Raw genomic sequence first — 14,481 nt, 5'->3', positions numbered from 1 at the left:
CCATTTTTCCACTCACGAAAACAGTCTCCTTTTCATTCTCCACTCACGAAAAATAAAAATATTGATATAAAAATGGACATACCTTGCACGAAAACTATTGCAGCTTTGTGTAAATTTTCAATGCGGTCCTATTTCCTGGCAGATGTGGGATCAAAAATTGCCATAGCATCACGAGAGACCAACTACTTGCTCAAGTACAATGCAAACTATGCCGACAAAAAATAATGTCAGATGGCGTAGTGTGCGGCGAAAGGCGAAAATTTTAAGGTTAGGGTAAGAAAGCCCATACGAGTCTTAATTTTGGCTCTTTTAGATTTTGATTGACCACCCCACGTACTTCAGCCTTTGCAATAATTTGCACTTTGCTTCTGATAGATATCAACGCATGATCTTGATAAAAATCCATCAGCTAACAGCTGCTTGGGAGACAATCTACACAATTTACACATGCCAAGAGGCTAATCGCAGCGAAAAATGCACTCGCCAAGCTCAAACCGCAAATGCTTGGCCTAAAGCCGTTTGTGATCTACGCAGATTATGTAACATTGCGGATAGCGACGTGATCACGACATCTCTCGCAGAGAGTGGCACGGTGGTCATTCTTCTCTGCCAAGCATACATTTGAGGTAATTTATCAGATGGTCTGGCTTATTGTGGTGGCAGATGCGCTTTTGCATTGTCCCAATTATACAATGTCGCCAATTGATGAAGCGATACGTACAGCGCATGCGCCAGACGCAACATGTGTTACGGTGCTAAACCATAAGTAAAAAATATTGAGATGTCGGATGCCACTTTACTGAAGCGTGCGGATGTATGTCTGCATTGGCATGCCTCACTCCAGGGCTTGTTATTCAAAGCACTTTTACCGGACACTCCGCGGGTAATAGTACCTCACAATGTGGATGACAAATACAGAATCCTGTACGAGGTACATGATACCTCTTTGGTTGGCCACCTCGGAAGAGAAAAGATAAACTGCTCGATCAGCGCTCAGTATTGGTGGTCCAAAATGTATAGATGGGTAAACACATGTGTACGCACATTATAAGCGTGGCAGCGGGCTGAATCTTCGACGCATGTGGGGAACCTGTTCGTTCCGGCAGAGCGTCAGCAGTCTATCAGTATGCCCTTTATTTTTAGTCTTACTAGCGATGCATCTGGTAGTACCGGTATTGTGGACTTTGTAGGGAGTTGTAGCAAGATGGCTAGTTCATTGCTGTCAGCGATGATGAGACCGGTGAGGATACAGCCAAATTGTTCTGAGACAAAGTGTTTCGCCAGCATGGCTTGCCGGCAGCAATTGTATTGTAGAAGTAAGCTCATACAGCGAAAGTTTTGGCCATTTTTATTCAACATACTCGAAACCAGATCGGATATGTCGCCGCTGGCAATTTGCGAACAGATGGTCGAACGGAATGCGTGAATCGCGTCGTGGAGGATCACCGATACCAGAGGCGGGCGAAAAAAGTTCTGATGAATGCAATTGACCTATCTACACATAGTGCCTGCGGTTGAGAGATTAAATTACAACCGCGCTACATCGAACCGCTAACGGTCGTAGCAAAGAAAAATCTGCGCAAAATTCTTAGCATTCCTACAATAGTTTTTGCTGTGAAAACTTTCTTTGCTCTTAGTGGCGTTATATAAGTCATACCTCAATCCCGCTCGTACGAGCCAATCAGACTTCACAAACTCTGTTGTGGACGGATTTGAGTCTTTTCCATGTCTTCCAGCTGAGCTACCCGCCACTTAAATGCAGCGATGCAAATTTGAGCCGCTAGGGGTGCTTCAAGTCTTGAAGCGCGATGGCGAAGCTCTGAGAGCAAAGCCAAAATCTGGCTCATCTCAGCCTCACCCCATAACCCTCGAGATTGTCAGCGTGCTGCCACGACTGAGAGAGCTTGCAAGTGCCGGACGAGGCAGATTCAACCTCAACAGGCACGGCGCCTTGGACAAGGAGCTACTTTTCCGTGGGACGTTTGGTTGGCCGGTGGGTACACTAGGGTTACTACCAGTTTCTGGTAAGGTGACAGAGATACTCTCATTTGGGATGCGCTTGGGTGCATAAGATTTTATTTCGGCAAGAGTTCCCAAGCGTCGTGACCGCTTACGACCGAAGGTACTCTCAGCATTAATATTTTTAAAAGAGGAGGCAGGGCCACCTGTCGCAGCGCACTTTCCACATGTAGGTGGCGATTGACCTTGCAGTAAATAGACTCTTGGTCAGTAGTATATACAATTGTCTCATGGAGACGAGCGAAACTAAAACTAGTAGGAGCTTGAGGTGATGGGTTGCCACCTCGATGTCCGCGTTGTACTTTGTTCCTCGCAATGTCAAGCATGATGCGACTCTTTAGACAGATGTCTGTATCGCTGAGGCTTACTTGTGAAGCCTTGAATACGAGAAACGGCGTAATATCCTCATCGAATGTGCAAAATGAGACTCGTGCTAAGCGGCGCATTCGCCAGCTTCTAGTACCCAATGAACATCCCTCGTGAAGGGGAGGGGGTACGGTTTCCCCAACCATGTGCGATTACCGCGCTTATCAGCTAAGAGATCTCTTGATTCTAATTCAGCATGACTGGGGTATTTCGCCTTCGCACCTTCAGTAGAACTTCTATTCTTTGCACCGAATTCTACCCCTGCGGCAAAAAGTTCCACATTGGATGCGACACTCACCGCTTCATCGATAGAGGTAGGAACACAGCAGATATTGGAAAGAGCCACACCTGCTTGAAAACCCTTCATGAGGTTAAGAACCATCACTTTCCCCGGGGAATATCTGACTCCATTGCGTTAACTCCTATGTATAGTCCGCCTTCTCTTATATCCCTTAGCGGGTGAACAGAAACTGCAAACGCACCCAACTCTCCTGGTCAGGCGCTGAGAACATCCACGTCATCTGTCGCTTCATATTTACCCTGATCGGAGCACGTTTTTACAGAGGTACTACGCTTTAGTACGTCTACTTATTTGATGCTTCCCAGCTACGCGACCGCAAGTGCGACGCGAGATTGTTCCGTATATAACATGGTTAATTTCGTGGCTATTTTAACTTCTCCCCAGAGAGGAAAAATTTCTCGTACCGGCCAGGCGGCTTGGCTTTACCGGCTTCGCAATGGGTACGATCTGTTTTTCCACCGGTGCCAGGTTGAAGCGCTCTTAAATGTGTCACATTAACGGGTTCTCAAAGCTGGTAAACGCCTCCAGGCGAGAAATTACCGCTTCCAGTTCTTTGACCGCCAATTTTTCTGATTCCATAAGAACCCGCAACATATATATGAGTTTCTTAAGCTAGTGTATTTGTCCCAGAGAAAGGCTCTCGAATGTTTTATGTCCCAACCTCTCGGACGATACAGTACACTCAGAAAGACATCTATCCGACGGGTACGTGAGATACTAGTCTACTTTTCATTGTTGCTACAAAGTTGACGTATAATCAGGAATGACTTCTTCAGACAGATACTAAATATATTTGTTTGCGTATATCTCATCATGAATAGTTAATTGATGCACAGATTACAGCTGACCTGTACCGTGCAACTCTCGTTCATGAAGTTCCATCATTTCTAAAAATACAGATGCTCTGGTATTTATAAGTGATTACAATTAAAGAGAAATGCAACGCGAGTTTGTACAATTGTACGATGTTTTTTTTACATTAATGTACAAAAATGTAAGATCTAAGCTAAAAAATGGTTGTGCTTATCTCGCCACATTCCGTGCAGCGGGGCTGCTGTAGCTCTTTCGCTTAGAGGAAGCTGAGTAAAGGTCGGCGACCTTCGTTCTATGCTTAGAGCCAGAACGAGTGTAGTGGATCGCAATCTGCTTACTCCAAGAGTAACAACAACCTTAACCCAAAGCTAATTAACTCTCCCGTTTGAAATGTAAGCTACATTTCTCGTTCGGGTATATATGTGGCAAAGCAGCCTATATTTTTGAACTCAATGTTTTCTTTCTAACGAGTAACCCCCAAAAATGTATAACAACTGGCTGTCCTAGCCACGTACTGACTTGTTGTTTAAGTGTAGCCACACATTTGTGCGGTCACATCATCTTGTGTGACCCACCCCTTCATATCACGATAAGTGTAACCCGTCACACACTCCATCAAAATTGTAAAATCTACAACTCACATTTAATTGCCGCCTCGTACGAGGCTCGTGTAAGACACCACAAAATCACCAGTACTTTCTTTGATATGTCTTCGTAATAAGCCCTGTGACGAGGACACGGAAAACACCCATCCTCGCTGGTTCCTAGAACGCCCGCGGGCAGAGCCCTTATTTGTCTCCTGCACGCGGTTCAACTCCAAAGTGCAGCCAAAGCTCTCAGTGTTCGAGTGCAGCAAATTCCCCGTTGAGGGTTCAGAGGAATTCGACTGCAAGTCGGATACTCCTTTTCCAGGATGGGAAGATGAAGAGGGCGAAGTGCACCAGCGGTGCGACGTGAGCCCTGCTTGTTCGATCCCCAAATTCTCGACTTACAACGCAAGTGGTATCACTATCAATCACCTCGATGAGGCACAGAAGCGGCAGCTGGATGCTGCCCACAGGGCAACTCTCACACTGTCATTCCTTGACCATCCTGTAGAATATGGCCTCCGCTCGGCGGATCCCGCTGCTGCAGAAAAAGGACGCGATCACTCGATCGTTGGGCGTCTTTGTGGTCGGCTCTCCAAACACCACACAAGCTGAGCGTGACGAACGAAAAGATCTCCAAGCTCGCTTCTTGATTCCGCAAGAAAACCTGGTGGATACGTACCACACTCGAATCTGTGCTGAAAGAGGAGGCGCTCCTGTACCCGCGATGCGGACGATTCCTGTGGCGCTCGCTTCTGGCAAAATCGCTGCATATGATGAAGATATCTTTAAGCGATGGGTGCAGCGGCACCAAAAACGCTCTCGCTGTACAGCTTCTAGTTGAGCCACAGGGAGGTGGACGCGTGTATGGAACGCTATCTTTGGTTTGAGGTTGCCAAACTCAAGGCGCGTCACCGACTTCCTTCGGATTGTCGCCCTACAACGTATAGGATGATCCATCACGCTCCTGCAAGCTCTGAGGACGAGTCTGCGACCGCAGCAGCTCAAGATCATAGCTTGAGCTCAGATCATGGCTCTTCGGCTGCCGTGGCTATTGCCGAGATGCGCCGGGCGTACGACGACGCGGAAGGTGATAATTTCTATGATCATAAGCACTCACGACGTCTGACTAGTCTTGACGAATTATTTTTTAAACTTCCGCGAGTTGTCAAAGTCGAGGGTATCCCGTCAACTCACATTATACTGGGTTTGACCCTGGCGACGACGTCTACCCACAAAACGCTCCACGTGCTTGTAGACACCACCATTTTCGTTGAGATCTGTCGGCGGCAGACGATGACGATTTGGTAGATCGCGGTCTGGTGACTCGCGATGCTCTTCGAGCTCTTGGATACGAAGTTCGTCGCGATCGGGACTCCGCTGAGCATCATGTTGGGATTGCATACCGCTGCGTGGAAGGCCTAAATAGCTTGGATCACGTTGTGCACCGGCTACCTCACGTTGCGGACTATCGCACTCTGTCGGGGCGTCTTCTAGCCGTCGATAAGACCAATGCATTGCTTCGTGCGACGGTGGAATGACTGGCGCCGTTTGAGATGGAGATCGTTGCACTCCGTGCTCAAACCCAGTTTTAGTCCAGCTTCTGGGTAATCGATCATCCGTTGGCGCCGCTCCGGCGCCAACGCCTCCACGTCCACTCGTGCCAAATTCCGGTACGGCTTGAGCAAACCCAAATAAAACACCGGGTGAGTGCCAATCCGTTTTGGGAAGTTTTGCGTTAGCGCAAGGCCCCGCTTTAAAACAGTTCTGAAAGGTTTGATAGACCGTGGACGGAGCTTCGTTCTTATAAACAGCATAAAATGCATGAGTAGGAAGCATCTTAGTAATTAATAAAGCCGGGTCTCCGACAGTTTCCAACATTTCCTTCACCTATTCCGTCAGCATATTCCTTCTGCATGTCGTGGCTTTCAGCCATCGTATCACGAACGTGTCGTAAGACACTCAGTCTGGTAGACAGGAAGTCATCGACTTCCTTACGCACAGTGAGATGGCTGACATCAGCTAGCCGCTCGGCTATTCTTCCCCCAACAAGCCCTGAATCATGGAATGGCGGCATCAGCGGGACGCGAGGATTAATTAGCTCGTTCACGTAGAACGGCGTGTAGCCATTAAATTAATGCACTGCATTGTTCATAGCAAATTTTAAAAGTGGTAGCATGGCCTCGAAGTTCTCAGCACAGAAGCTGCAAAGAACGTCTTCAATGACGCAATTCTCACGCTTAGTCTGACCATCGGTCTGCGGATGGTCCGCTGTTGGCATACCCAACTTAATGTCCAGCACCCAAAAGATTGTAGACCAAAACTTACCAGTGAAGCACGGGTCTCTATCAGAGACAATTGACTCTGAGAGTCCATGTGGTCGAACGGGATGATCCACAAACCGCGTTGCTGTACCAACAACCGTCGATGATGTCCGGCACTGCCGCGAAATGAACCATCTTGCTCAGACGGTCCACAAAGACCACCACACCCGTGTTGCCCACCAAGTCTTTCGGCAGGCCAAACACAAAGTCCAGACTCATGGAGTACAAACACCCGTAGGGTACCGGCAAACTGGCCAGCGGCGCCGCCGCATTCGGAGAGATTTTCACCCTTCGTAACGTCTCACACGTCTCACACGTGCGCACATCGGTGCTCGCAGCTTGAGCCACCCGTGGCATCTCACCGAGCTGGAGGTCTTTTTACAACCGAGATGAGCTCTAAGTGGGGCATCGTGGACCTCATAGAGAATACGGTACTTCAAACTCTCAATGGAGAAACCAAAATTCGTGGCGTATCCGTTGAGTCGATGTTATGATACAGTAATACATTGTCTAATGGATATCGGTGGAAGCGAGCACGCAGTCGCAACGACAACTTCTTGCCCAAATTCCCAAACTTCTTGCTCCCAAGAGCCTGTAGCAGCGCTCACACATATCATCACCCGCATATGCGGCGCGGATCAAATTCGTCACGGACGACTTTACCCTCGTGACATGAGCGAGCTCATAATCTGATCTGCGTGACAACGCATCAGCCAGAGCATTCTGCTTTCCTGGCTTATACTTCGCCTCGAAGTTATATTCTGCAACGAAGGAGAGCCAACTGGCCATCCTCTGCGAGAGGTGAGGCGTCTGAGTCGCAGTACGTAAGGACGCATGATCTGTGTAGATCACAAACGGCTTGGAGCCAGGCAGGCGCGCCCTGAACTTGACAAGTGCATACTTCATCGAAAGTAATACCTTGTCGTGGACAGTGTAGTTCTTCTCTGCAGCCTTGAGCTGGCGAGATTTGAACGCGATCATCCGATCTCGTCCCTCGGCGTCTGCTTGCAGCAGTGCGCACCTGATGGCAAAGCCCAATGCGTCACAGACGATACTGAAAGGACGATCAGGGCCTGACAACGCCAGTATTGCTGCATGAAGGCGGCTGTCTTTGCCTCATTTAAAAGCCTTCCGACACTCGGTGTCCCAACACCATTCTGTATCCTTCTTAAGGAGATTTGACAATGGCCGTGCCATTTTCGCATAATTTGCGCTATACTTGTGCAAGTAGTTGACTAGTCCAAGCCACTTGTGCAAGTCCCTTTAATTCTAGGGAGCCGGCCAGTTCACAGTGGCCTTGACCTTAGCGGGATCCGTTCAAAGGCCACACTTCCCAATGAAGCACCCTAAAAAGGGAATATTTCTTGCGCTGAAGATGCACTTATCGGCATTAGCATACAGCTTATTCGTGCACATGCACTCGAGCACCGCCTCAAATGAACGATGTGGTTCTTTTCATCCATCCTACCGCGCATTGTACGACTGTGGACGAAGATGTCGTCGAGGTATGTCTGTGCATACGACCGGTGGGGCCCAAACAACTGCGTCACAAGACGATTAAATGTTGCTGGTGCATTTGACAGCCCTTGATACACCCTAAGCCACTCCCAGAGCACCCCGCTCGGAGTACTCACTCTTGTCACCACTGTCAGCGGAATATCACTCGCTCTTATGAGCAATTGGTGATACCCATTGACCAAGTCGAGCGCGCTGTATTTTGTACAGGCAGCCATATTGTTTTGGAGAACATTTTTCCTAGGTTTGGGCGTCTGTATCAGAAAGGTGGCAGTGTTGAGCTTATTCTAAGCGTGAACGATAGGCCACTTGCCGTTCGGTTTCCGGACACAAGACGTGGGTATCGAATGGGGAGACTTGCTCTCACGCATCATTCCTGCGTCGTGCTTTGCACAGAAGAAGGCGTCAATGACGTCGCACTGCTCCTTAGGCGGGGGGCATTGGCGTGATCTGGTTCCCGCAACCAGGTCGGTCTCATGACGCACACCTTGGACCAGAGGTAGGACCGATGATGGGTTTTCGGGGACGACGTCTTGAAATTCCTTCGCCAAAGTATAGTACGGATCCGAGAGATTCTTTGAAATTAAAGATCCACTTCGTGCGCTCAGCACTCTCTTAATGTCCTCCAGGACAGCTTCATTCAGGAGCTACGACGAGCTGATCTCTTCTTCCGGCCGTATAATGACCACTTCGGCTAGATCGCCTGCCTTTGAGGCACCACCAAACACTTTGAAGGGAATTTTGTCCAGCTCAAGAAGAGAGTATCCACCGCAGAAATAGCCTCAAGGGTGACGTCGCCGTCTCCCTCCCCCGTCATACCGTTGACAAGGGTGTATAGCTGTGCGCTATCGCCTACACGGTAGACACAATTCGGGTCAGGATTGACATCCGGCGTTGCTATCGCCAATGCACATTGGTTGTGCATCTCGGCGAGACTAGTGTGAACACGCGTTTAACGTCGTCTAGTGTTAGCCCCACTTTCTGCTCCATCGGATCCCTGATTAGGAACATTCGACGAAGAGCTGCTAGCTTCGCAGTCTTTGCCTAGTGGATAATGTACCACTTCACGCGAATCTGAAGGGCATTGCCCATGTTGTCTAGGACCTTGTACGACCATGCAACTCGCGACATGCAGCGACTGCTCCGGAGCAGCGCTCAGTGGGTTACATGCCACTCCACGTTCAGCCCGCGAACCATGCTCGGGATTCCTGTCCGATACACCTTCAGTGTTCACCAACTCGGATACTCCGTTTGCCTGCTCGTTGACTAGTGCCCGCGCCAATAGCGTTTTTGCCTCCCAACAGATGTAGATTCATGACTCACCAAAGCCCCACCAGAAGACGTGCGTGTAGCGCCCAGGGTCTTCATCAATCCATGGCTCATGGTGTTCCAACCATGCCATAACCAGGATGAGATCATACCTTGAATCCAGGTCTATGACCAAGCAACATTCCACGCTATCAAAATCAAGAAACTTTAGAAAGCGGTCCACAGGGACCTTCGGCACCGTTACACGTGTCTTCGTCGCTGAACGAACAGTGACGATGTCACTCACCCGCGCTTTCAGCACTTCAGCATACAGCTGACTTTCTTCCATCGTGGAGCGTCGAACATAACTGTTCGACGCATCGGAGCCCAGCAGAATCTTTCAAGGCATTTCAAAGCCCTTCACGGTTGTTTTCACGGCCAACAAGCCCAGCTAGCAAACACGTCTCGTGTTCAAGAGCACGGAGATCTTCGGGGCTGGGCCCAACAGAGCTCAATTCTTCCCCAGTAGAGCGCCCCGCGCCTACCCGGTGTTGTCGATTCCCCGCAACGAGCCAGAAGACTGGTAAGAAGCGTAGCGTCGTTTTGATGAACCTTGACGCGCCTTGCGCAGGGGACAACCAATCCGAAGGTGGCTTGTGTCTCCACGGACAAAACACAATCGGGTGTTCAAACGCTGCCCGGTAGCTCGGAGATCTACTTCTCGTCCCCAGCATCGCTGACATCCATCGACTCAGGCCCGCTCGAAGGGCTGCTAGAGTGTTCAGTCCAACCAAGTCGTGCCGACTTATAGTTGATTCGGCTTTCAAAGCCACAATCACTGCTTCTTCAGAAGATGACGGGTGCACACGGACAAATATCATTCTGGCAACGCCAGAGCAGAAGCCTTCCATAAAAACGGTCACTGTGACCGCCTCGGGAGGAGGATCGGCTGCCATACCGGCAATGAGACTACACAGCTGTTGAAAAAAGTTCAACAATTCCTTCTTGCCTTGTCGGGCGGCAAGGAAACGCGATCGCACGTGATATGCCTGCTTTGGCGGCGAATACACTCGCAGAAGCTGATGCTGTAGCTCCTTCGAGGATGGCAACACAGCTTAAACAGAAGCACCGAACGTTAGCGCTCATTCTCGCGCTCAGCCCCTGAGCTTGGAGATAGCTAGCGCCACGCGCTGTTGCTTGTTTTGGAGCATGGCAAATGCCATAGCCATCTCGACCTCTCTCACCCAGAGAAGGAAATTCTCTCCATCCTTACCCTCGAAGGCCTTAACACTCACAATGAGCGGCTTAGACCGAGAGGAGTCATCCGTCGCCGATGGTGGCGTCATGGAAATAGTCGACGCCGACACCTTCAGCTACAGGCGGCATTTTCATAGCTTGGAAACGCCTCTAGGCGCGCTGATCGCTTCAGGTCTTTAAAAATCGAGGGGCTGCATGCCCTCAGGACCAAGCAGATACATCAGCTTATTAAGCTTGTCCTGCATGCCCTGGGGCAAATAAGAGAACTGCTCAATCCTCACAGGGGGTAAGTGGTCACGACTCGGGTGTGGATTAACTACAAGTGCTAATAAGTGCAGCGAAGCTGCTGTAGCTCTATTGCTTGGAGGAAGCTGAGTTATGGTCGGCGTTCTTTGTTCTATACCTAGAACCAGTACGAGTGTAGTGGATCGCAATCCGCTTACTCCAAGAGTAACAAAAACCCTAACCCAGGGCTAATTAACTCTTCCGTTTGAAATAAAAACTGTACTCTCGTTTTTATCTGCGGCAAAATCGCCTATATCTAAATCTGTAGGTTTTCCTATCTATATAGTAAACCTTATCAAATGTATAACTACTGGCTGTCTCAGCCACGTACTGCTTGATGTGTTAGTGTAGCCACGCCATTAAATGATCACACCATCTTTTGTAACCCATACCATCGTGTGATCACATCATCTAGCCCCGTAACATACAAATATGTGGACTACATTAGGCTTCATAATTCGTTGTCTTCTAAGACACTGCGCACACGTGAGCGTTAACGACCAATCGTTGAGCTTGGAGAAAATCAAACCTTTGCATCTTACCGTACCTTAGATATGGAGAAATCTATCATGGACTTTTTGATATCGTTTAGCGAGCAGGCTTAATTGTCGCGGCAGACGCTCTTGAAGCAATTCTAGATAAGTTATCAAGAATTTCTCCGATTGGAATTCTCGCAGCAAATCTTCGAGTCCAGTCTTACACCTTCGCCGTCACCCAAAGCCGTACAAACGAGCCATTCATCAAATAGGAGGCACCAACAACGCCTCGTCTTACTTCTGCACGAGCTACAGCTTCCATACTGGTTTCTTCAGCGGGAAGTATTGCGGCATACCGCCGTGAAGCTGACCTGAATTAGGGGGCCTCGCTTGATCATCCGCGAGCGCGAGAGTCACACCGACTTTTGCTACATTCGTCACATCGTGATTGTGGTTTTAAAGCATGAAAAATTGTCGCCACACTAGGGCAGACTCTGCATGTCTATGCGTGCAAGCCTTCCTCTCCCAATGAGAGCTAAAGAATGTCACTCTGCGAGTGCTTAATTAACGACAGACCGTCACACTCTAGTAATATCGCGTGCACTTAAAGCAGCACCGGTCGAGGAACCTTGTACCTTTTATGAGGATCATACGTTGGGTACTGGAAGCCTACGAGATTACGTAGGAGCACTGTATACAGTTCACGCGTTGTTTTTGGAAAGTGCACTATGTCACACGCACTAGTAGAGCCTCCAAATATCCGAACCTAATGTTTTTCTACTAGCATTATTGAGGCGGACGTCCGAACAGAGGTCAACAATTCCTTCACTTTGCGGAGAACGAAACACAACGCAGACGTCGAGGCAAAACTCTATTACCACCCGTTTCTGCTACTTACACCCCGACTCGTTTTCATTAGTCAGCTTTAACAGCTACTGATCAAGGGTCAATCGTACCACAAGGTCGGCCTTCAATTACCAGCAAAAAGTGCGGCAGGTCGTAAGCGGTAGCAGCTACGGCAATCTTGCTGAAAAAGAACCCTACATGTGCTAGGGCAATCTTGATGAAAAAGAACCTCACGCGTCTATGCGTCTACTAATTGAGGAAGGTAATCTTTACTTCACGAGATACTGGCAACCGCTCTAGGGTAGCCACCGATTCAATAAAAGTCCAAGTTCAAGTGAGTGATCCGTTGAGTTCCATTGCAGGTTGACATTTTCGCGGCCAACTCTCATGAACTGTCTTAATTGCGGCGGTACGTTGACTACCACCGAGGTCCCAGGGTGCATCCGAACATGAGATTAACCAGAGCTCAGATCCGCTCTCTAAGCCTGGTTTCCACTGCGTACTCCAACGATTCGGAACCGGGTCTCTGCTTGAAGCGAAGAATAGCTTAGCTAAAGGGGTTGGTGGAGACGCATTTCCGTCTAGAGCAAGAGCTTCACGCACTAGGAACTGAATCGTGGTATGACTTCAATTAGCCGACGTAGAATGTAAGATAGGTTCACAATTCTTGCAAGATGCTAAGAGTATAGTTTTATGCTTTCTTTGCTATATCCATCGACTTACCGAGGTGGCGCGACTGCAGCTAAGTTTAATTGACAACAGACATCATCTGTGTAGGTGGGCTGATTGCATTCAGCAAGCCCTTTATGCCGCAACTTATTTATTCATGCTTCGTCTGCCTCTTGCATTCGCGTCTTGCTTTTGATTGTTCTGGCTCTCGGCCATAGCGTCGTGTATTTTGTACAACGCTCGATCATACTGGGATTTAAAAACAATTTTGCTACGGTCTACAACCGAGCTGTTATCGGAAAGTCCAATTGGAATGAGCCCCTACCCACTACTATTTGAGCTACTTCATGGTAGCGGTGGTCGTGAACCAAAATATTTTGTGTAAAATAGAATTTATCGCATAAGAGGTATGTTTGTGCAAATCAACCCCTCTCAATGACGCCGCGGTCTATACCGGTATTGTGGTCGACTGATCAAAATATCTCACCTTGCAACATCGTTTCCGGTTAGGATCCAGCCAAGCTTTCATCAAAAATGTGTTTTGCAAAGGTAGCTTACTTGTGACAATCGACTTGAATAGAGTTGCATGATACATTACAAAACTCGTGTGAATATTGCTCAAGATACTTGGCGCAAAATTGGAAATACCACACATAAGCATTTACACGCCGAAATCCAGACTGTAAGGTTAAGCGGCAGGATGTTGTATACTATCAAATTACTTGCGTAAAGCGAACGCGGTACTGGAGCGACATGTTTCACTTACTGAGTTATCACCGCTTTACGCGCCTCTACACGCTATACTATTTGAATGAATGATTCCATGAACTTCCGTGTCTCCTCTGTACCTGCGCGAAATGGTTTAATATTGGTGCAGGAAAGAGTCTCGACACTTATTGATACTAGGCCGACTACACTTTGTAGCAGAAGCAGCGATTTCATCTCAAAGAGATCGAGCGGCATATTCTAAGTGGCGACCCAAAGTCAGGATATATGCAGAAGAAAAGCGCAAACGCCAAAGGCAAATTGATAGAAATATGACTTGGACTTGCTTGAAGGCTCAGCTGAGCTTCACTGCATTGGACCATTTTTGGTCGTAACTCGAGAAAGGTTGAGCTGTATTCTAAGTACCCTGAGAGAATGCAACGCCTTACAAGCGTCGCATCACCTTTTGGCCTTGAGCAGTAATCAGGCTTTGAACCTCTTGACGTGTCGCAAGCGATGGGCACCGATCTAGTGCGAGACGAAAGACTTTGCAGTGTTGTGTTGGAAGGTTTCATGAATCACCTCAGCAAGTCCTGACATGCCCTATGAGGCTTTAATTCTTCAATAATTATTTGACTGAGATGTTTGCTTTGCCTAGCTTGTACTGTACAGCAAAGTAGTACTTCGCATACAAGAAAATCCATCGAGCTATTCTCTGCAAAAATAAGGGATCTTTACTGCCGTGCACAGCGAAACATGAGCTGTATATATCGCGAAACGCACCGCTCGAAGCAAGTGCACGCGGAGCTTATGGAAAGCATCCTTTGTCGCCAAAACATTTTTTCCGTGAACTAGGTATTCGGTTTCACGGACCGAAGTTATCGCAACTGATATGAAACAACTTCTCATGATTGTGCTGCATCAACGCACAACTGATGGTATAATCACTTGCATCGCTGACCACATAGAAAGACTTATCATGGCGTGCAATCGAAATGATCACAGGCTCTTTTTCACATCGGCAAATACCGCCTGGTGATCTACCAACCGATGAGCTTGCCAAACGGAAC

The 14,481-nt window shown here is 48.3% G+C and overlaps 1 protein-coding gene across 1 annotated transcript; it reads right to left on the bottom strand.

Annotated features, from left to right (window-relative positions):
• Nucleotides 1-5,274: 5,274 nt before the first annotated feature.
• On the bottom strand, nt 5,275-5,967 carry PHALS_00293 (uncharacterized protein; the record flags this gene model as incomplete). Its single annotated transcript, XM_024730092.1, has 1 exon — nt 5,275-5,967. One exon carries the CDS (start codon nt 5,965-5,967, stop codon nt 5,275-5,277), a length of 693 nt encoding a protein of 230 aa, XP_024572339.1.
• Between the last annotated feature and the right edge of the window lie 8,514 nt (nt 5,968-14,481).

Source organism: Plasmopara halstedii, assembly GCF_900000015.1.
Source record: "Plasmopara halstedii genome assembly, contig: Scaffold_110, whole genome shotgun sequence".
NCBI lineage: Eukaryota > Oomycota > Peronosporomycetes > Peronosporales > Peronosporaceae > Plasmopara > Plasmopara halstedii.
The sequence above is the reverse complement of the archived record's forward strand: the minus strand, read 5'-3'. Positions and strand labels throughout refer to the sequence as shown.